At 44.7% G+C, this 24,633-nt stretch overlaps 1 protein-coding gene across 1 annotated transcript in view; it reads right to left on the reverse strand.

Annotated features, from left to right (window-relative positions):
- The window catches only part of ALG13 (ALG13 UDP-N-acetylglucosaminyltransferase subunit), a 159,400-nt gene that overhangs the window by 60,106 nt on the left and 74,661 nt on the right, over nt 1–24,633 (reverse strand). The window contains exons 11-14 of the mRNA XM_033946081.1: nt 23,419–23,599; nt 20,652–20,721; nt 10,428–10,536; nt 7,172–7,236 (exon numbers count right to left, since the gene is read on the reverse strand). Of these exons, the coding sequence (XP_033801972.1) occupies nt 7,172–7,236; nt 10,428–10,536; nt 20,652–20,721; nt 23,419–23,599 (425 nt within the window). The remainder of the gene's footprint in view (nt 1–7,171; nt 7,237–10,427; nt 10,537–20,651; nt 20,722–23,418; nt 23,600–24,633) is intronic.

A 24,633-nucleotide genomic window follows, 5' to 3' on the forward strand; every position in this document is an offset into this window, starting at 1 on the left:
CCAGCAGTAGGCCTCCCTTCCTGTTACCTCCCCCCCTGTCCAGAATCACCTCTTCCCTGCTCCTCCTGTACTGCAGCATCCCCTTACCTGCTCCCCCTGTCCAGTCTGGTGATCTCCAGCCATCAGGCTGGCTCCTGCAGGGAGTCTAGTTCCTGTCCGGTCCCCGCCAGGCGTGTGAGCCTGCTCCGCCCCCTCCCGACCTGCCGGGAGTATTTGAATTAGACCTGACGGTTCCAGTTGAGGGAAGCACTCCTCACCGGACTCAGCGGTGAACTCCAGCCATCGGGCCGACATCTGCCTTGTTTTTTGGGGGTTTTTTAGTTGAAAGACGCGGCGGTGGCTCCTCTCATGATCCCCGCCTGCGTTGGAAGTCCGACGCAGGCGGGGTTCGTGAGAGTAGCCACCGCCGCGTCTTTGAAAGAATCGTAAGCCGCGCAGGCGCACTTCCTATGTGTCGCTACAGCTCACGGAAAAGCGGCACACACTTAGGAAGTGCGCATGCGCGGCTTACCATTTTATTATATTAGATGCTTTCTTTTTAAAGATGCCTACAATTGAGTTATCCTTTCTTTTATTTTTGAACCTAATCCCTACCTTTTCATATCCCGCTGTTTTTATCCTTTTGCATTTTCTTTACTTATAAATTATAGTTCTCCCTCTTTTCCTCGTTTACAATGTCCTTTTCACAATCAAGTTTTTCTGTTGTATAAAGATTTTGTCTATTATCTATTGCTTGTTCCCCCATCTATATTTATAGCACTTGATTGTACAACGCTTCAAATGTAATAAGTGTTTAATGAAAATTTTAATAAACTATGATCTATGTTATTGGTGGAGGATGGCCACTGGCATCCATTTACGAGTAGTTCCACTTCAAAATCACTGAGCTCTGGAACAACCTTACCTCCCCTCTTCGGAACTTGAGCTCTCTCCAAGTTTTCCGCAAACATCTGAAAACCTGGCTTTTCTCAAAAAATGTAAGTCTCCCTCCAACTTAGGAATCAAGGAAACTCTTATATCTTGGCATCCCAAGTCCTCTAAATTTTCTTCACACTTCTTCCTCTAACCCTCTGTTGTAGTTCCTTCCTATTTCTCCTACTGTAAACCGCGTCGAGCTCTATGAACGTGGAGATGATGCGGTATACAAACCTAAGGATTAGATTAGATTAGTTAAAGCCTGCTATAAAGAAACTGTACAGCTGCTGAATGCCACGACTATATAAAACTTATGGCTCCCAATCTCGCTTTACCATCCCTCCACCCTTTCACTGCCATGGCACGAGATGTATTTCAGCCCAATGCTTTAATGCTGAATAAGAAACTTTAAAACATTTTTAGATTCCACTTATCTACAGATTGAAAGTGTACATGATTAAAAAAACAAATATCCAGTAGTACGTTTGTTGAAAACAAATGGACTTTTTTAACTGCTTTCGAAACAGAAGTACAGACTCAAATGTCTCAAATCTAATGGCAAATTCCATAATAATAGAAAAGCAATTGCAAAAATGGATTCCCTGTATCTGACCTGTTCAAAACATGGAATCTCAAGCAAGACTTGGGAGCTGGAGTGCAAAGAGCAGGATGAACATCAACCTTTAAAGCAGGGGCATCCATCCTGTGGCCCGAGCGGCCCCGTGGAGTATTTTGTGCGGCCTCGGTCGAGGACGATGCAGTGTTTTCCGCCGCTGCTCCCGGGTGTTCACCGTCTTGCCGGCTCCCTCCTCTGTCTTGCTGCAGCGTTTGTGCGACCCCAGAAAAATTTTTTTGCGGCCAATGCGGCCCAGGGAAGCCAAAAGGTTGGACACCCCTGCTTTAAAGCATGAAGGGATCTCATCAGTGAGAATCTTAACGTTAATTTAAAAAAAAAAAATTTTTTTTTAACATATTCACCAAATTACAGGCAACTAATGGAGCTGTTTTTAAAACTGTAATATACTCAAAACATGAACCGATGAGATGAGCAGTAGCATTTTGGGCCACTTGAAGGGCATACTTTTTTTTTTTTGAGAGCCCAAAGAAAAACTGCAATAGTCAAAGGATAAACAAGTGCTTGTACCACTGTACAAAAAAATCGGCTAAACTTGATGTATTCTTTAAAGAAAATATGGTTTCACTGACAAAAGTAACTAGCAATATTCCCAGATACTTCATTCTCTCTGATGACTGGAATTTCAAAACCGTCAAACTAGAGAATGACACAGGGATGGGTACACGCAGTTTATCCACGGTTCAGAGACAGAGCCCGAGGGGATGGGGACAAACTTTATCCCCGTGTCATTTTCTAAAAACTTGAAACTATTATCAATATGTCAAAACTTAACACAGCAAAGACAATTAGCAACTAAATTCAATGATTAAAAAAAAAAAAAAATTGCAGTAGCTGCTTTTGGATTTCAATGAACTAATAATGTTAAATGACATCATTTGGGTCTTGTCTGCCTTTGATGTGGCAACTAGTCGTAGAAACATGATGGCAGAAAAAGGTCAAATGGCCCATCCAGTCTGTCCATCCACAATCTTCTTCTCTCCCTAAGAGACCCCCACCTGCCTAGCCCACGTTTTCTTGAATTCAGACAGGTCTGTCTCCACCACCTCTACCGGGAGACTATTAACACGTTTATATATCGCCTAAAATCTAGGTGGTTTCCTTTTAGGACCTTGATGAGGGGGTATGCCTCCCAGAGCCGGGCCTACCATATGGGGTGTGTCGCTACCCAATACTGTCTCACCTGTCAGGCGGAGGTGAACTCTTATTTTCATGGACTTTGGGAATGTGACGAGTATCCAGAGTTTTTGGGGGGCCTTGGCTTCCTATCTTCAGGGTCTCCTACGGGTGTCTGTTCCTGTCTCTGCATTCCATATGCTGTTCGCTCATTTTTCTTTGTTTTCAGTGTATACCTCGGCAGAGAAACTATTTTTGAGCAAATGTTATATTTTGGGGAAGAAATGTATATTGAACTTCTGGCTGGCGGATACCCCGCCCTCCTTCTGGTACTGGAGAAATAAATTACATGACCTTTTAGGGTGGGAGGTCACGTTGGTATCTACTTCTCGCCGCCGAAGCAGAGACTTTGTTCATATTTGGACTCCATATTTGGACAGTTTATCTCCTCGGATTCGTAGTCGTATCTTGAATAGATTGCAGATGTATGCCATTCCACCTGTCTGATCTGGGGGGTGGGGGAGGGGGGGTTCTGGGAGGGGGGTGCATTGGGGGGGTTGGGGGATGGGGCACAGTGTAACCTGAGAGGACATAAGAGTCCAGTCCTCTTGGGGAGGGGAGTTATGTGGTCAATATTTGCCTTTTTGCCTACTGTTTGTACTTGTTGTAATTCGTTGTTTAATAAAAAACAGTTTTCACTAAAAAAAATCTAGGTGGTTTCCAATATCAAGGACATTCATAAAATCGACAAAACAATATTCATTATCTTCATATCTGTAAAAAAACATGAACACAGGCAATATTCATGATATACATGTATAGGACAGCCACATGTCCAACGGAACAAAAGAATTGTTTCTACTACCTATATATAGGCATCAACAAATAGTTGGGTCTTTAATAATTTCTTTGCACAATCTCAGATGTCCAGGTAGACTGTTCACAGATATACACCAGCGATCTGTAGGCCACATAACACACTCCCTTTTCCTCTACTGTTGTTTATTTCATCCCTCTCTCCGATCTTAGTGTCCTTCCGGGTTTATATATCTCCCACAATACACCAAAAAAGGCCAGAGTCAACCTATACAAAATCTGTAGATTACTCCTGAGCCTATCATCTTTTAAACTTCATCCTATGCTTTCTCATTTCAGAGCTTCCTTTCCATGAAAGACTCGATTCATGCACATTTACGCCACGTAGGTATTTAAACGTCTCTTTCATATCTCCCATCTCCCGTCTTTCCTCTAAAGTATTCATATTGAGATCTTTGTCCCCATACGCCTTATGACAAAGACCACACACCATTTTAGTAGCCTTCCTCTGGACAGACTCCATCCTTTTTATATCTTTTTGAAGGTACGGTCTCCAATGTTGTACACAATATTCTAAATGAGGTTTCACCAGAGTCTTATACAGGGGCATCAATACCTCCTTCTTCCTACTAGCCATACCTCTCCCTATGCAACCTAGCATCCTTCTAGCTTTCACCATCATCTTTTCAGCCTGTTTGGCCACCTTAAGATCATCACATACAATCACACCCAAGTCCCGCTCTTCTGTCATGCACATAAGTTCTTCACCCCCTAAATTGTACCGTTCCCTCGGGTTTTTGCAGCCCAAATGCATGACCTTGCTTATCTTAGCATTAAATTTTAGCTGCCAAACTTCAGACCATTCTTCAAGCTTCGCCAGGTCTTTCTCCATGTTATTCACATCTTCCGGCATGTCTACTCTATTGCAGATTTTGGTATCATCCACAAAGAGGCAAATCTTACCCAACAACCCTTCAGCAATATTATTTATAAAAATGCTAAGAACAGGCCCAAGAACAGAACCTTGAGGCACACCACTGGTAACATCCATTTCCTCAGTGTGATCTCCATTGATCACTATCCTCTGTCGCCTTCCACTCAACCAGTTCCTGACCCAGCCCGTCACTTTGGGACCCATCCTGAGGGCACTCAGTTTATTTATTAGACGTCTGTATGGAACACTGTCAAAGGCTTTGCTAAAATCTAAATACATTACATCTAATGCACATTCTCTATCCAATTCTCTGGTCACCCAGTCAAAGAAATTGATCAGATTTGTCTAACAAGATCTACCTCCAGTGAATCCATGTTGCCTCCGGTCCTGTAATCCACAGGATTCCAGAAACTTCACTATTCCCTGTTTTAAAAGCTTTCCATTAATTTGCTTACCACAGAAGTTAGACTTACTGGCCTGTAATTCCCTACTTCTTCCTTACTTCCACTTTTGTGGAGAGGCACCACATCCGCCCTTCTCCAGTCCTCCGGACCACTCCCGACTCTAGAGCTACCAGAATTTCCCTAAGTTCCTTCAGCACACTTGAATGTACACCATCCGGCCCCATCGATTTGTCTACCTTTATTTTAGCTAGCTCCTCACGAACGCAACCCTCTGAAAATCGATCAGGTTCTATTACTCCTCCATCCCTATTCACGTTTGTCTTCTGTGATCCCACTCCCGGCGCTTCAGCCGTGAATACAGAACAGAAATATTTGTTAAGCAATTGGCCTTTTCTTTATCAGCTTCTACATATTTCTCCCCTTCACCTTTGAGTCTCACCATGCCACTTTTGCACTTCTTCCTAACACTATTATATCTAAAAAAATGTCTTGTCTCCCCGTTTTACCGTCAGCTATTTTTTCTTCCATTTGCATCTTTGCTTTCTGACTACACAACCAGCCTCTCTTCACTTTTCCAGATATTTTTGCCTGCCTTCCTCTTTCTGCGATCTCTTGTAGTTTATGAAAGCTAACCTCTTATTCCTTACCTTCTCAGCTACTACTTTTGAGAATCCAAGTGGCCTTCTTTTCCTCTTAATTTTACTTACTTGCCTCACAAAAAGGTTTTTCGCCCTTACAATCGCTACTTTCAGTTTTGCCCACTGCATTTCCACTCCTTCCAGACGTTCCCACCCAGACAATTCCGCAACGTAAACCTCCATCCAAACAAAGTTAGTTTTTTAGAGTTTAGAACCTTTGCTTTTGAATGAGCCCTCTCTATACCCGTCTCAATATTAAAACATACCATCCACTGTAACATCAGAAACACTTTCCCCATTTGTAAGCACCAAGTCCAGTATGAACCCCATCCTGCGTGGGTTCCATTACCAATTGCTGGAATTGTTCTCTTTGTAGGGAATCCAGGATCTCCGTAATTCTAGAAGACCCCACAATAGGGATACCCCAATCAACATTCGGCATGTTAAAATCACCTATTAGCAAGACTTCCCTTTTTTTAGATATAGTCTGAATGTCTACTATTAAATCTTTATCTACTTCTTCCGTCTGTGAAGGAGGTCTATATATCACACCAATTTAAATATAATCACCGTTTCCTCTTTCCAAATTGATCCACAGTGCCTCTGCCTTATTGAGGTTAAAGGAACAAATCTCAAATGTATAAACTTATGCACTCAAATTTCTGACTTGCATGCAAATTTGTGCACACAAATGTTATAGAATAAGATCAGTTGATTGCTTAACTCCATCTAACCTTTCTAGAATTATCCCTATACGTTTACTTGTGGCTGGTAAATACAACTTTCATTGTAAAATGATTCCATAATGAAGTTCAACGATTTATTCAGTCATTCATTCAGTTTTCTATACTGTTCTCCAGAATGGTTTATATGAATTTATTCAGGTATGCAAACATATTCTCTGTCTGTCCCGGCAGGCTCACAATCTATCTAATGTACCAGGGGCAATGGGGGGGGGGGGGGATTAAGGGTCTTGCCCAGGGTCACAAGGAGCAGCATGGGATTTGAACCCACAACCTCAGGGTGCTGAGACTGTAGCTGTAACCACCACACCACACTCTCCCCACTAGAAGTCAGTCTGCTACCTGTTGCAGAAACGGTTCTGCCCTTAACTCAGAATTTGTTATAGATGCGTGCATTCTGCTACGTTTGTTCCATGTTTTATCAAACTATCATTTATAGTTGTGCTTTTCCGATGGCATCATTTGGAAAGGTAAGCAACAGACGTAATCAAATAGAATTAATGTTCTCCGATTAGCGATTTCTGTAGACGCAGAGCGTGGCCATAGGTTAAGGAACCGTTACTCCCTGTTGCAATGCTGGAGGCCCAAGCAGACATCGGGCTTTCCAAATCACATTTTGTAACTAAAAGAGATTTAAGGGTTTGACTGGACAAGGCTTTTTGCCTTAATCTTCCTTTCCTGGTCAACCAATTCTAAAAAGCACTGGGTGTACTGCGTTAAGATAGGAAAGCAATCTCAATTAATTAGACATCTGGTTAGGCAACATGATGAGTTCTTTGGGGACTACGGGATAGAAATCAAATTAATTAATTAAATGACTAGTAGTGTTGATCTAACCGCTTGATTTTTATGCTTCATTTGCATTTTATTTTCTTGATGTACACTATTTTAGATATCCCTATTGTGGCTCAGGGATACCGTACATAAAATATATTGATATACAGTTCAATTAGTCTACAGGATACACTAACCTGACACTTGTCCCCTAAACAGTACTGCCGTCCCGCAAATACCATGTATTCCATTTTCTGAAGTTCTGCAAAAGAAAAAAAATGGGGGAGTTACCCACAGCAGATTTGTACAAATCATACATTTTTTTCCCCATTACCCTGAGACCAAGGCACTGTTCCAAGTCTGACAAAACGCACAAATGATCTTTGCGTCATAAAAATCTGCCAAGCTCCGAGGGAAAGCCGTCTTCCTTTTGTAAATGTCATATGCACACCGTTATCTTTCTATACTTAACCAGGTTTTGAGCTGCAGCTGGAGGAAATTTTGCTTTCTCAAATGACCTCTGGCACTAAAGGGATAAGTCTGTACAGGTCACCTAGAGTTTGGCGCTCAAGTGTAAATTCTATCAAGGCAATTAAGCAGTTAAGTGCAGAGTTATGAGCATAACTAAGTTCAAGCGGCTTTCAAGTGCCTGGAAATAAGTGTTTGCGTCTGAATGTGGCATTACACATGGAATCGAGAGTGCTCGCATGCCCCTTCTGCAGTTACTCACTACAGAAATTTAGCTGCTAAGATTACAGAATAGTACAAAAGATAGTTACAAAGAAAGAATATATGACAATACAGAAACAAGAATTATAGTATATGCATATAGATGGTATCTAATATAATAAAATGCTAGGCCGCACATGTGCACTCAAAAGTCGTGTTCCCTGATCCGTCGCAACGACACGAGTGCACATGCGCGCCAGACAAGCTTCCCTGCTCTCCACCTCACAATACGGAAGTTTCTTTACACGCTGACGATTGCCTCCACAAGCCTGCTCCCAGCCAGCCGACGATCGCCTCCACAAGCCGGGACTGGGGTACAAAGAGCGCCTCCTCCCCCCCTCCTGGGACGAACCGAAAAACTGACCCCGCCGCCCGGGACCCGAGTCCTTTGCCACCCCACCCTTTCCTTCCCGCGGACCCGACTACGAACCTTGCGATTCCAGCAGCGTGTGCAGCAGTCTTCACACGCTGCTTCGGGCCCTTCTACTGCCCTGATTTGCTCTGCCGCGTCTCTGATGATGTCATCAGGGACGTGCCAGAGTAAATCAGGGCAGTAAAAGGGCCCGAAACAGCGTGTGAAGACTGCTGCACACGCTGCTGGAATCACCAGCTTTGTAGTCGGGACCGCGGGAAGGGAAAGGGGGTAGAGGAAACGCTAATGCTGCTGCACAGGGCACCCGTTAATGTAATGGGCTTGCTTTCGGGAGGGGGGAGGGAGTCAGAAGGGGGCCACGGAGAGACAGTCAGGCATGGAACAACAGATAAATACAGGTAGGCAGGGGGGCCAGGGAGAAAGACAGAGAGACATACAGAAAGAAAGACAGGGGGCCAGGGAGAGAGACAGACATAAAGAAAGACAAACAGACTAGAGAGACAACAGATAAATACAGGTAGGCAGGGGGGCCAGGGAGAAAGACAGAGAGACATACAGAAAGAAAGACAGGGGGCCAGGGAGAGAGACAGACATAAAGAAAGACAAACAGACCAGAGAGACAACAGATAAATACAGGTAGGCAGGGGGGCCAGGGAGAAAGACAGAGAGACATACAGAAAGAAAGACAGGGAGCCAGGGAGACAGATAGAATAAACACAGACAGACAGCAGAGAAAGAGAGAAAGAAACGTCCCCCCCCCCCCCAGACAAACACTAGCCAAGGATAGAGAGAGAGAAAGAAAGAATGACAGACAGGGGGCCAGAGAGGCAGACAGAAAGAAAGACAGACAGACATCTATTCTAGCACCCGTTAAATTAACTGGCTTAAAGACTAGTAAATAGATAAGATACACATTAGCTCATGCATTGTTAACACCTTTACTAAAGCTGGGAATTGGGAATGGGACTCGCACACCTCCTGTTTATAGTTTCACAACCACACAAAGCGGTTTTACATAAAGGTACTTCAAACATTTTCCCTGTCTGTTCCATTGGGCTCACAATCTATCTAATGTACCTGGAACAGTGGAGGATTAAGCGACTTGCCCGGGATCAAAAGGAGCAGCCCGGGGTTTGAACCCACAACCTCAGGGGGCTGAGGCTGAAGCTCTAACCACTGTGCCACACTCTCAAATGCAATCTCGGAAGTGAGCCAAGTAAAGAACAATGAAGCCACTGTGACATCACTGATGAGGTTGGCTTTTATTGGTGGAATGGGGCATTATGACATCAGGGAAAGGAACTGGGACTTGGACACCGCCTTTTTGTAGTTTTACAACCACACTCAAAGCGGTTTACAGACAGCTACTTCAAGCATTTTCTCTATCTGTTCCGATGGGCTCACAATCTATCTAATGTACCTGGAACAGTGGAGGATTAAGCGACTTGCCCAGGGTCACAAGGAGCAGCCCGGGGTTTGAACCCACAACCTCAGGGGGCTGAGGCTGCAGCTCTAACTACTGCGCCACACTCTCCTGCTCAAAACGCTCAAAATTGACTCCCCCAAGTATAGAAGCGTCCAATAAACAATAAATTAGGGCCAACTGGCTCCAATAACCACTGATTATTGGCTGATAGTGTCGATTTGCACAAGTTGTTGTCCAAGCTCACTCCAGCCTATCCAACCAGGATATCTACCATAAAGTCTGGCCAGTAACCTCCTCATGTTCCAAATTAGTGGAGTTCCCATTGATGCCCTCCCCAGCCCCATCCTACACCAAATCACCACAAGTCTGTCCAGTACCAGCCTTAGCTCTTTAATTTACATCCTTCGCTTTCTAATTAGAGATCCTCTATGTTCATCCCTAAGGACTTATGTGGTCGATGACCCAGAAATATCACAGATAAAAAAAGATGATAATTTGATCATGAATTGATAAGGCTCGTAACTATTGGGCAGACTGGATGGACTGTTCAGGTTTTTATTTGCGGTCATTTACTATGTTAGAGAAAATGACTACCCATAGGTTCTACCTCACACCAGCAGCTTTTGATTTGTGTGACACGCCCTTGCATTTCAGCAGTGAATAAATTCAGTTGTGGACGTGCAAACCACAGGGGAAGTTGGTAGCAGCAAACTCCATTTTTGCCTCCATTTCGGTCAGCTATCGTTGCTTGAGGTCCAACCCAAGATTAAAAGATCTCATGCTGCTTTCACCAAAGTAATGCAGACGGCAAGCATAACATTTTAAATTAAAGCTTTGTTTGTGAATGTCTTCAAGAAAAAAAAAGGAAGTCATAAAATTTCTTTATGATAAAATGTTACAGAAAAGCAATTTTTCATTAAATTACCTTTACGACTATCCAGCCAGACATCAAATTCTACATTCCTATATATCTCTGGATCCAGGGCTTTCAACACCTTGTAAGGAAACGGCATCTTTGAAGGATTTTCTGAGGACTTAAGAAAATCAACGTATCATAAAATTGATACATTTCTTAGAGCACCTAAAAGTAGCTGCAGACAGTTGGATTGACCACCACCACTTCTCCAGGTTGGAGACCAAAATAAATTCTCTTCTATGATCAAGAAACACCATGGGAGAAATTCTATTAATTTAGTGCCATATTAGACGTCCCAACACAGCATGCTGAGTGCCAATTCTTCAATGGCTTTGACCCTCAAGATGCCATTACAGAATATTAGTATTATGTTGGCACCTTCTGCAAAGATCTTTTTGGACCCCTGTTAGGTTACAAAGGTTAGACAGTTCTAAATCTAATAGATGTTGGCACTGTCATCTTGATATAGGGACACTGGATCATTTGCTATACTATTGTCCCTTAATACTTAAATTCTGAAAATCCATTTGGGGGTCAAATTATTACGATACTGGAAGTTCCATTATCGTTGTCATATGATATAATATTGTTTGGAACGATATTATTCCCCAAGAAACCAGTCAATGCAAATCAGAATAAATTGCTCCTCATCATGACAGGAGTAGCCATGCAGCTGATAATGAAAATCTGGAAAAGTCGGGATAACTTAAATTATAGTTTCTGGTGGGAATCCTTATGCCAGATTTATAAGTTTGAAAACATTAACTCGTTACAGAGGGGACACCTTAGCAAATTCAAGGAAATTTGGGGCCCGTTAACAAAGTATTGTAAGATATGATTGTGAGCTATGAACAATATTTCCCTTTGGTTCGTGAAAGATTGTTATATACATCCAGGAGGGGCGGGGGGAGGGTTAGGGTGTGAGGGGGGAGGTTTAACAGCTTTAAATTATTTGTTGGAATAAAGTGCAATAAGTTATATTACTTGATTGTTCAGCTGTTTGCATTATGTACTTGATTTTAAAAAACGAATAAAGAATTAAAAAAAAATATATATATATATATATATTTTTATATACCGCTCATCAATGGAGGTTATCTCTGCAGTTTTACATTCAGGTACTCAAGTTATGCATTAAGTTGAAGATATGCCCACAGCAAGCCCATGCTCTGCCTGCATATTAGCCTCCTTTGCAGTTATGTGCAGCATTACAGAATATGGCTCAGTGCTCTTGGGCATAACTGCCTAGTTTGGTACCCCTAAGGAGCCCAATTTATAAAATGCACCTCCAGAAGAATCTGTACATCTTTAATCTTCCTATTTCCTGGGTCCATGCTGCACTAAAGGCAGCATTCTGCTTGTTTCAGTGTGCGGATGACTGCCCCTCCACCTCCCCCCCTTGGCATTAAACATGGCCACCAGCAGCAGCAACAATCAGAGCACATAACCAGCAAGTCAATGCTGGCTATGTATTAGTTCTGTTTTCTTCAGGGGTTTCTTTAATGAATCGGAAGCCTGTGCTTGAGAACGAGTTGGATGAAAATAAGACCCACCTCTGTGATGATGACTCGTTGATCTACCTCTCTACGCCCGAAATTTCCTCAGGAATCCAGGCCCAAGTCTCAGTCTGCCTATCTGTCTCGCTGCCGTCTAAAATTAATCTTGACCAATGCTAAGAATTGCCATAAAGGGACAGACCGAAGGTCCAAACCCAGTATCCTGTTTCCAACAGTGGCCAACCCAGGTCCCAAGTACCTAGTAGATCCCAAGTAGTAAAACAGATTTTATGCTGCTTATCCTGGGAATAAGCACTGGATTTCCACAAGCCATCTCAACAATGGCCTATGGACTTCTCTTTTTGGAAATTATGCAAGCCTTTTTTAAACCCCACTAAGGGCTAGATTCACTAAGGCCACCGATGAAGTGACCCCTTTGCAACCTGATTTTCCTCCGACCCAATTCACTAACCTCTGTCCCGATCATCCTCTGATCCAATCCGCGCATGCAAATGAGGGGGAACGGCATGCAAATATAGGCAGGTAACGATTCACTAAAAAAAAAATAAAAAAATAAAAAGACGCCGACTGGGCTGGCCGATCAAAAAGGAGCGACTGCTGGGGACCAATCGCTCACGTGCTTTCAGACTGTCCTGCTCTCTGCCCCCTTCGAGTCGCGGGTTAAAAGCATCTACACAGACAAGCAGACTTCCTTCTAGTGCCCTGGACCAACCTGTTTAATCCTCTCCTGCTCTGCCGCCCTTCCCTGCAGTGCAAGCCCTTGGTTTTAACCCCAGAGTTTTAAAGTGGGGCTGCAGAACACGCCACAGCGCAGCCCCGCTTTAAACCCGTGGGTTAAAACCACGGGCTCGCACTGCAGGGAGGGCGGCAGAGAGCAGGAGACTCGGGGTAGGTTTGTGTTCCGTTCTGTAGCTGCCCTGGACAGTTTTCCTCCACTCCCCTCCTGGCGCATGAACCATAAATTTTGCCTACATCGTTGTACACATCTGCGGTTTTGTTTTGTTTGCTCCTGGTTGGTTTTCTACTGCAGACAAGGTTGGACCTCCTTTCTCCTTTGGTTCTGTTGCTTTGAACAGTAAGATGATGACAGATAAAGGCCAAATGGCCCATCCACAGCATTCACTATTTCTTCCTCTCCCTATTGGCTAAGGATCTTAACATTTGCATCTCCTCTTCCTATAGGCCAGTGGTCTCCAACTCCCAACCCTTTTGCAGGGTCACTTTTTGGATTTATCGGTACTTGGAGGGCCTCACAAAAAAATAGTTAATGTCTTATTAAAGAAATGACAATTTTACATGAGGTAAAACCCTTTATAGTTTATAAATCTATCCTTTTGGCTAAGACTTAATAATAATATTGCAATTTATAGCTAAAGAGACATATGATCAAGAAACTTGTTTTATTTTACTTTTGTGATTGATAAAATACCGAGGGCCTCAAAATAATACCTGACGGGCCACATGTGGCCCTCGGGCCGCAAGTTTGAGACCACTGATCTACAGGCAAAGAAGATGTTCTGCGCATGTGCTGGGATTGCTCTTCAGCAATCCATGCGGTCAGTTGGGGGCGTGCCTCCAACCGGCCTGTTTTGCATGCAGGTGCGTTCAGAATCGGTCGCCCGGCCTCGGATTGCCCATGGATTGGACTGGCGGGCTTAGTGAATCTAGCCCTAAGCTAACTGAACTCCTTATCTTTTCCTCCTAAACCTGCTTCTCCTCCGTCTCCATTCTCTGTGGATAACACTCATCCTGAACTAGAGAATGACACGGTGGCGGTTTACCCGCGGCCACCGCATTTTAGCCGCGGGTCACCCGCCGAAAACGGGGAAGAAAACTAGCAGTCGCTGCGGCGACGGGGACAAGGCCATTCACCGCCCGCGGGGCGGTGAATGGTCTTATTCCCCGCAGTGAGGCATGAAGGATCGCGCGGTCCCCGCAGCTCACACCCGCCTGCCCAATCGATTCTAGTGTTTAGCCAGCTCTCTCCCTTCTCCTCACCTTAGTTTGTAGAATTTCTTTTTCGGCGACCCGCACACTATCAGAGAGCCGCGCACCCGCTGCTGCTCAGTTTCGAATCGATCTTCTGCTCTGACGCAACCGGAAACAGGAAGTTGCAGCAGAGCAGAAGATTGAACACTGAGCAGCCGCGCGTGCGCGGCTCTTTGAGAAAGCGTGCAGGTCGCCGAAAAAGAAAACCTATAAACTAAGGTGAGGAGAAGGGAGAGAGCTGGCTAAACACTAGGATCGATTGGGCAGGCAGGTAGTGGCTGCGGGGACCGTGCGATCGCTAGTGTTCCCGGCTCAAATTGGAAGGAGGGAGTGAAAGGGAAAAGGATTCTGGGCCAAGGGGATGAAGTCGGAAAGAAAAACCCACAGCAGGAAAGAAAGGGAAGGACTGGCAGGTGAGCCAGATGCTAGAAGCAGGGGGGGGTAAGAAAGAGGGAAAAAAGCTAGATGGGGTTGAAAAGAAGAGACACACTGGTATGGAAGAGGAAGATAGGGGAATAGAACAGATAGGGGAAAAGAACAGACATTGAAGGAGGGTGTAGAGGAACAGACCCCCAAGGGAAATGTGGAAGACAGAGTGGGAAGAAGACAGATGCCAGACTATGCGGGAGCGGAGGGAAGAAGATGGGTGCTAGACCAATTGGGGGGGGGGGGGGTTAAGGGAGAGGCACAGTAACAGCAAATGGAAGACGCAGAGAGAAGACACACAGTGGATGGAAGGAATTCAATGAGAAGATGTGGAAAGCAGAAACCAGACAACAAAGGTAGAAAAAAAAATTATATTTATTTATTTATTTTTTGCTTTAGGATAAAATAGTATATTAGTTGTGTTGATAAAAATGTATAAACAAAGCCCTGCCAGCTGAACATCTCTTTCTCTAGTTCAGCAGCAGGAACTTTGATTTATAAGAAAGGAATAAGCTAAATATTACAGTACTAAGGCTTATATGGATGCAGCGGGGACGGTGACGGGGCAGTGAATGGGATGGCAGTGGCGGTGACGGGGCGGTGAAAGGGATGGCAGTGGCGGTGACGGGGCGGTGAAAGGGATGGCAGTGGCGGTGACGGGGCGGTGAAAGGGATGGCGGTGACGGTGACGGGGCGGTGAAAGGAACGGCGGTGACGGGGCGGTGCAGAGGATGGTGGGCCGGTGACGGGGCGGTGACGGGGACAGATTTTTTCCCCGTGTCATTCTCTATCCTGAACCTCAAAATCATCATCGCTTCATTTCTTCCCTTCTCTTTGCACATCCAACAGACCACCAAATCCTGCCTTTTCTTCTGCAACGTCGCTAAAACCCAGCCTTTGCTTTCCGAGCTCACTGCTAAAACCCTCGTCCATGCTCTCATTACCCCTCACCTGGACTCCTGCCATCATCCTTCACACAGGTCTTCCGCTCAGTCATCTCTCTCCCCTTCAAATCTGTTCAAAATACTGCTGCACATTAGAGAATGACACGGTGACAAAATTCATCACCGTTCCCGTCCCCGCGGATAACCGCGGGAAACCATCTTCATGTCATTCTTTAAGGAGAGAGGGAAGAATCAGAGTATGAATGACCACAACCACTGACCCGCAAGCCTTGCATTGAAGAATGCTGGTGTAGAAGTCCGAGATTGAAATAGACACTAGAAAATGACATGGGATTATTTCCCGCGGGGACGGGAACGGTGAAGAATTTTGTCGCCGTGTCATTCTCTATATTCCACCAGTGTTGTTATGCTCACGTTACCCCCTCTCCTCAAACTACTTCACTGGCCCCGTTTCTGCATAAAGTCCTCTTAATGACCTATAAGCATGTTCACTCTGCATCTTCCCAGTACCTCCTCATAAGAGGCTCTTGAATAAACTTAAGAGGCTGAAGTTAAGACCCAAAGTGGTCGAGAGAGAGATCGAGAGAGAGAGAGAGAGAGAGAGAGAGATCGAGAGAGATTGAGAGAGAGATCGAGAGAGAGATCGATCGAGAGAGAGCTCGAGAGATCGAGAGAGAGATCGAGAGAGATATCGAGAGAGAGAGAAAGAGAGAGAGAGAGAGATTCATGTCTCTGTACGGATCATTGGTGAGGCGGTCCAGAGAAAGGCAACAAAAATGATAGAGTGTTTGAGCCAAAAGACGTACGAGAAGAGACTGGGAAACCTGAATATGTATACTCTAGAGCAGTGTTCTTCAACCACCGGTCCATGGACCAGTGCCGGTCCACAGAAATTTCCTGCCGGTCCACAGGGCTAACACATGCATCAGGCCCAAAACATTGTTCTTCAACCGCCGGTCCACAGTGCAATTGATGCGGCGTTATCTTTGAGCCAGCTCCCTCTTCCTAACTGATTCAGTGCACAAAGCCACGGCCAGTGATTCCTACGGGCATCTTGCACCTGAACCGGAAGGTGCAATTAATACTATTATGGGGGTGGGGTCTGGGGTGGAGATTGGGTAGAGATGGGCGGGGTCTGGCCCACGACTTAGCCCAGTGTTCTTCAACCGCCGGTCCATGGACCGATGCTGGTCCACAGAATAATTATTTTATTTCTGCCGGTCCATAGGTGTAAAAAGGTTGGAAAACACTGCTCTAGAGGACAGGGGACATAGGATAAGACGTTTAAATACTTAAAAGGTATTAATATAGAATCAATTTTTTTCCCCAGAGAAAGGAAAATGGTAAAACTAGAAAGCTTGAATTGATGTTATGGAGTGGTAATGTTAGGAAATTCTTTTTCACAGAGAGGGTGGTTGATGCCTGGAATGCACTCTGAAGGGTGAAACAGTGACGGAATTCAAAAATGCGCGAGATGAACACAGAGGATCTCTAAACAGAGAATGGAAGGGTATAAATTGAACTAGGGCCAGTACTGGGCAGACTTGCACATCTGTGTCCCATATATGGTTATTCAGTTTAGGATGAGATGGGGAAGACTTCAACAGGAACTTCTTTAATTTGGGATGGTTTAGACAGAAACTCCTTTAATTTAGGATAGTTTAGATAGGCTGGAGTGAGCTTCGATGGCAACTACAGTAAGATTCTACAGTCTATGGCACAGAAATATGAAAGGAAAAAAAGGCGCAGTGTTCCCCTGCGAATTCACGGTTCGCAGACTTACTAATTTTCGGTATTCTCCGACCACCTCTTCCTGTACTAAATTCGGGCGCTGCGCGTCAAAGCAGCTCCTGATTAGTTTAGCCTGACTTTAGTAACAGGAAGAGGCGGTCGGAGCATACCGCATGTGATTTTGCACCCGCCGGCGCCCCAGCTGCCCTTTCCTGCCTTTTAACCGTATTCGCAAGAGTGAGAGAGAAACGCTGGACACCCAACCAACCTTCTCACACTGTCCTGGACCTGCCAAAAAGTTTCCCGTGCACAACTCGCATCTAGCTTTTTATTGCATGGCCATTGTTAGCGACTGCTTTACCATATATTTTAATGCGGTGTGTGGTAATGGGTTTCCATGCGAGTTAACATCCATGCCAACATCTGCACTGCTCAGCCAGTAGAACCCATGGTTATGCTTTCTGCTGGCCCCTCAGTCCCATGCATTGTCTCGTTTCTCTTCCACATTCATTAGCTTGTTTCTCCTTGACCCCCCAACCCCCAAAAAGAACCCCCACCCTTCTTTCAGACTCTCCCCTCAAACCTCCTTACCCAATGAGCACTTGATTTTTTTTCCTAGCCCACCCCTCCCCCACAAATTCAAATGCTCAAACTCATCTCCCCCCCCCCCCCCCAGCTTCTCAAAATCTGCCATGAGTAGGGTTCCCAGATTTCCTCTTTGAGGACCCCTGGTCCCACACCATCTCCAGTTCCGCCCTAGCGGAACACATGTTTAGCTACAGAGGGATATCTGAGGAATAAGGCAGTGTCTCTCAAACTGTGTGCCACAGTACAGTGGTGTGCCCTGAAGAGATTAGAGAGTTGCACGGGGACAGAAATCCCACCCATCCTCAATAGGATCCTCTCCGTCCCCACCCGTCCCCGCAAGGAATTACCTCCATCCCCGCCCGTCCCCATAAAAAGCAGCACTTACTTCTGACAGGATCATCAATTCCACAGTTTCTTTTGTGTTTGCGCTGCTGTTTTCCTTGTGGAATCTCTTTGGTGGAACCCTTTTTTTGTTTTCTATTCAGGTAATTAACTTATAAACCCCCTCTTTTACTAAGGCTGACGTGTCAATTATATTATATGGATGAACCCTGCTTCCAAAGTCTTCCATCCCCGTGGGAGTCCCGTTGGCTAGAGGGGGGTCCCTGTGGGAGTCCCGTGGGCCAGAGGGGGGTCCCCGTGGGAGTCCCGTGGGTTAGGGGGGATTCTTGCGGGTTGCCCGCGGGACCCGCGGGATTCCCGCGATCCCCATTCCCATGCAGACCTCTAGAAGAGATTCCAGGTTTGTTACGAGAGATTCTAGAATTTTACTTTATTTTGAAACATTCCCTTCATAAGTATACACTAGAATAGATGACATGTATGTTGCATATGCAAGAGTCTGTCAATGTTATGACAGTCTGTGTGCGTAAGGATGCAACTGCCCACACATTCTTTGACGTGATTGGTCCTTGAAAACTAATGGCAAGTAATTTTAGTTTTATTTTTTATAAAGTAGTTATTCTAACCTGAGTAACAAAGGCAGTGTTACTGTTTGGATCTTTTTATCTTTGCGAGCTTGGATTTTCAGCTCCGACAGAAATTAAATGGAAAAGAAAGAGAACGACGTGCAGATGGAGGATGATTTATGCGTGTTTGCTTGTCAACTATTGAGCCACATTTTGAGTAATTTACACTCAAAAACAAGCACATCCGTCGCATTGATTAGCAATTCTATTCTCTGCTTTAATTTCGCCATTGTTGCAATGGCCCTAGCCCCTCCCCCAGCTCCGGGCCATGTCTGGAAGGCCTCTTCGCATGCATCAACAAAAGGATGCATGTAACGTCATCTCGTCGACGTCCGCACTGCAGATACAGCCCCGAGCTCCGACAAAACTACCGGGTTTTGGAAATCCCTCCGGGCATCCAGACAATCCTCTGGTAACCCTAGCTGTGACCAATTAACCACACAGAACAGGGTGCCTAATTATCCTTCCTCCTCTTCTTACTTGCTACACTCCGACTTTCCTTTTTTCAAGTTCTCTTCCCCTCCCAGCTGTTATCTTGATCACTGGGTATCAATTTAGTTCTCTTTGGCAGAGTGAAACTAAGCAGCAACCGTGCTCTACCACCACGAGACAGAAGAGGATTCTCCGGTCCTGGTGCAGCCCCTCCAGAAGTTGCCCTGTGCTCTAGTGGCCAGGTTGTGTCAGCTTGGCTGTTCTCTAGTCAGCCAAAATTACCACAGAGTTAATGCAGCAACGTTGTAGACTAGAGCATGCATCATAAATTCATTTAGAGTTCATACATTTGCACTTGTAGTCAAATTTATACAGAAGTAGGGGAACCAAATCCCCTGGGTGACAACAATAAATAGGCTGAAATCCACATTATCCTGAAAGGAAAAAGAAAAACCAACCAACCATTTCTTATGTAGGAAAAGGGAGGGTACCAAGGTCATAAGAATCATCTGCCAGATGACTTCCAAGTAAGTAATATATAGAAATAAACAAAATAAAGGAAATAAGGTCTGGAGATGGGTTAAATAAAAAAAATGCATTTAGGGCTAGATTCACTAACCTGCCTGATCTGGACCCATCCAACGAATTCACCAAACTGCAACATGCAGATGGGGACGATCTGCCGGCACGGATCACTCTATAGCGATCCGTGCGCATGTGCAGACCATCTTTAGATGGTCTGCACATGCACTGGACCTCCGGCCCGGCACTTTTTTTTTTTTTTCAAACTTTTTTTTACAGCCTGTGGTTTGAACCCGCTCTAAACCACGGGATTACACTGCGGGGAAGGGTGGGAGAGTCAGGACAGGCAGGAAATCAGGGCAGCGTCGAGGCAGGCAGGCAGGCAGATCGGGGCAGCTACAGTCGGGGCAGGCAGGCAGATCGGGGCAGCTACAGTCGGGGCAGCTACAGTCAGGGCAGATCGGGGTAGCTACAGTCGGGGCAGGCAGGCAGATCGGGGCAGCTAGTCGGGGCAGGCAAGCAGATCAGGGCAGCTACAGTCGGGGCAGGCAGGCAGGCGATCAGGGCAGGGTCGGGGCAGGCAGGCAGGCGATCAGGGCAGGGTCGGGGCAGGCAGGCAGGCAATCAGGGCAGGGTCGGGGCAGGCAGGCAGGCGATCAGGACAGCATCGGGTCAGGCAGGCAGGCAGATCGAGGAAGCAGGAGATTGGGGCCGACAGGGCTGAGAGCAGGGCGGCAGAAGGCAGTCGGAAAGGGCTTCAGCAACTGGTCCTCAGCAGTCGCTTTTTGGGTTGATTGGCCAGCACAGTCAAATTGGCAAATTTGTTTAGTGAATTGCATCCCTGCCTACTTCGCATGCAGTGCCCCTCATTTGCATGCGCGGATCGGAATCAGATCGTAAAACAGGTTAGGGAATACTGCAGGAGGGAAATCGGCTCGCAAACCGATCGGTACACGATCGGTTTGCTTAGGGAATCTAGCCCTAAGTTAGTCCAATTAAAAAAAAAAAAAGGTACCACCTTATTTCCTTTATGGTTTATGTTTAAGTGGACTAATACGGCTACCACACTTACTTTATAAGTATGTAGAAAGCCGAGCTCTGGTATCACCCCTAGAACAAACCTCAACTTAAAAAAATCAGATTTGGACTTCACACCTTTTCTTCAGCTCCTTGTTTGCTTTTGTCCGACGGGTTGTCATCGCTAATCCTGTCCCAGTCATCCAATCTGCAGAGATTTAAACAATGACAACTTGTAAATTAAAAGCTACACAAGTTTCAAGTTTATTTGATTATTTGATTAAACGCCTATCAAAAATACTAAGCGTTGTACAATAATAATTAAAACATTGACAAAAGTACACAGAGACTAACAACTTAACATACTTCATGTTTTTTTTTGTTTGTTTGTTTTTTTTGTTTTACAAGGTTTTCATGTTTTAAAGCAGGAAACGTTTCTTGTGAAACGTTAAGAGGATGATAATACAATGGTGTTATCCATTTTCCCCCTTTGAACGTCAGTATTAAGAGTGAAGCACAGGAGAGCTTTAGTGACTGGTAAAAGTGTAAGTATACAAAGTGAGCTAAAATTCACAACTGACACTTGATGTTTTCCAAATAGATTTACATTTAATCTGTACTGTCAGCTCAGTATTAATACAAAAAAACAAACGAAAGCCACAGAGAGGAAACCTCATATACACAAGGCAATTTAAAAGCGCTCACCTGTCTACAAAGGGGTTATCAAAGCATGTGGCGACTACAATAAAATGAGGAAAATGATTAAAAAGAAGCTAAAAAGGTCTGTGGCAAAGGTCAGAAGCGTAAACCAGGCATGGATGTTGATTAAAAATACCATTGTTGAAGCCCAGACCAGATGTATTCCACAAATTTAAAAAAAAGGTGGAAAGAAGAGAAAACGAGAGCCAGCGGGGTTAAAATATGAAGTGAAAAGAGGCTATTACAGACATGAAAATATCCTTTAAAGAATGGAAAAAGGATCACAATGAAGAAAATAAGACGACACACATAAGCTCTGGCTAGTTAAATCCAATATCTGATAAAGAAAGCTAAAGAAGTCATCCAACTATACCTACCACTAGGAGAAACCTGTGACGCACAGATTGCGGAACTCCTAACCTGCCTCTCGGAAATCAAAAACTGGATGTCCATCAACAAATTACAACTACACGCCTCCAAGATGTAAGTTTTGGATCAGCAAAGAATACTGTGACCATGCTCATCCCTCATGGTGCTGGGACTCGACTATTATAACTGCAAAAGACCAAGTTTGCAGCTTAGGAATACTCTTTGATTCCAACCTGTTGCTTTCTGACCATCTCTCTCAGGTGGCATTTTCCCTCATTTTATTATCTACGATAATGCCGAAAAATAAGGAACTACTTTTCAGAGTCTGGCTTTGCCCAACTACTCTATGCCATAGTACTCTCCCACATGGATTACTGCAATGCGCTATTCAACGGTCTCACAGTGAAGAATGTACGACGTCTCCAGCGTGTTCAAAATGTAGTGATCAGGCTTCTGAAAAACCTCTTGTGCCTGAGACCCTATCTCCCGGGTTCTAGCGTTGGCTCACTGGCTACCTACAGCCAAATGTTGTGTCTTCAAAGGCCTGATCCTTGCATGATGTGGCGCCAGGCCATGCCCTTCGACTGCAAGCCAAAAAGCGACAGACTTACTCCCACTTTATACCAAGCCACTGGAATCAGCTACCCTTGCAGATCAGATCCCTTGAATGACTCCTCAGCTTTAGAAAAACAATCAAAACATCTCTCTTCACCTAAACCCTGCCCTTGACTGATAAGGCTATAAAGAAATATATATTGGTACCAGAACCAGTATGTGTCATATAAGGATAACTTGCATCATACACTAAGGGCTCCTTTTACTAAGCTGCGGTAGCGTTTTTAGCGTGCGCTAACCCCTGCGCTATGCGGAAAAACTAATGTCAGCTCAATTGAGGCATTAGCGCAGGGGTAGGGAACTCCGGTCCTTGAAAGCTGTATTCCAGTCAGGTTTTCAGGATTTCCCCAATGAATATGCATGAGATCTATTTGCATGCACTGCTTTCATTGTATGCTAATAAATCTCATGCATATTCATTGGGGAAATCCTGAAAACCCGACTGGATTATGGCCCTCGAGGAGGGACTTTGACACCCCTGGTTTAGATGTAAGAAGGTTTTCAGAATCTTTCCAAAGATATATAATTTGAGTTCAATTTTATTCAAAGCTCCCTCTTCTTTGTCCAGCAGGACACAATTTTGTTTGGATTAATAAATTCCCTCCCCCCCCAAAAAAAAAAAAAAAAAAAACAACAACAACAAAAAAAATTGACCATCAATACCCTAAGGGAACATCAAATCAAGTGGAACGCTGTGCTTCAAGAAGATCCCCAGAAAAAATGTACGTTATGCTACACTGGTAACATTTACTTCTTTTTCTCATTATTCTGCCCCTTAACCCCCTCCCCACTAACCATGAAAATGTCTATAAATAAAAGACTTTCCCGTCAACTCCAGGCAGGGCAAGCCTGGACTCATGACTGCCTACACCCAAGGGTGTCAAAAGTCGGTCCTCGAGGACCGCAATCCAGTCGGATCTTCAGGATTTCCCCAATGAATATGCATGAGATCTATTTGCACGCACTGCTTTCATTGTATGCTAATAGATCTCATGCATATTCATTGAGGAAATCCTGAAAACCCGACTGGATTGCGGCCCTCGAGGAGGGACCGACCCTCCTGGCCTACACCCAATGACAGAAAGGACTATGGCAATTATCCAAGTCATGCTCCTGAATCTTCTATCCCAATCCCCTCCCCTCTACTCACCTTTCCCATCCTTTCCCTTAACGATTATAAAAGGAGTCAAAACACATTTTTTTAAAAAGGAATTTACAATACCTATATTCTGAAGAGGTTTTGGCATCTCTCTCAGGCAGGCTGTCATAGATGGCATCCTCGCTCCCAGTTGATGTACTATTCCTGCTTTTTTTGGTGCCACAGCGGAACAACTCAACTGCAGACCTCAACTCTTCCTCATCCACAGCAAAGACACCTTTGTATAGGGTCTCGTACAACACAGCTAGGCAAACCATAACACACTTTATTGAGAGCATTCTATTAAGAACATTCTTCACACAGAATCTAATTCTGCATATTAGAGACACACCATTTTGCCCAAGTACTAAAATCTTACTATAATACACCTCCTATATACTTTATTGTTCCTAATAAACACCTGGGCTATTAGAAAAACTTATGGCTGACATTCAAGTAGTTAACCAGCCAGGAGTTGTTCCTAGATGGTTAAATAGCATTTTGGCCCAGATTCTATAAAAGTGGCCGCTGATCATGTGTCAATCGCATGGACAGCTCCGTTTATAGAATCACAGCTCTGGAAAAAGTAGGCGCCAGAAATCTACGCCAAGGTTTTCAAGGCCTATATGTCCAGCACTTACCTTTTACGTGAAGTGTTCCTACAGAGGCGCTTTATGTCATCTAATGCCACTTCTGGCATTAGCCACACCTACAGCGGTGTTAAGCATCATAAAGCACATTTTTTAAGCACTGGTTGGTGCCTTGAATTTTGATTTAAGACCGCTTTTAAACAGTGCTTTGCACTTAACTTAAGGTGCCAGTAGGGTGCCGTTTATAGAACATGGGATGAATACCCACAGCTAGCAGCTAGCCATTAACCAGCTATATTGAATATTTATCTGGTTAGGTGCAGATATTCCGTGCTAACCACATTAGCAGTCAACTAGGACTGCATAAATAGCCAGTTAACTTTTTTAGTGGTTAATAAAAACCAAGTATTTCAATGCCCGTCACCAGAAATGGCCTGGAATTGAATATCTGGGTAGAATGGAAGCGGTGGACAGTAAAGGAGCTGCCAACTGAATAATCAGACCCAATAGGTTTTCTGACGTCTAGGGTGGGGTATTAATGGAGGCATCACTTCTCTCCCCCACCCTGCCCCCCACAGTTAACAGGCATTGCTCTCCTGCACCCTGTACCCCCAGCCTCACGCAATGACCAGATCTCTTTCCTTGCCCCTTCTCACACTTATGGCACTGGAGCCTTGAGCATCTGGAGGGTGGAGGAGAGCAGTTTTAC

This window comes from Geotrypetes seraphini, chromosome 5 (assembly GCF_902459505.1).
Source record: "Geotrypetes seraphini chromosome 5, aGeoSer1.1, whole genome shotgun sequence".
NCBI lineage: Eukaryota > Metazoa > Chordata > Amphibia > Gymnophiona > Dermophiidae > Geotrypetes > Geotrypetes seraphini.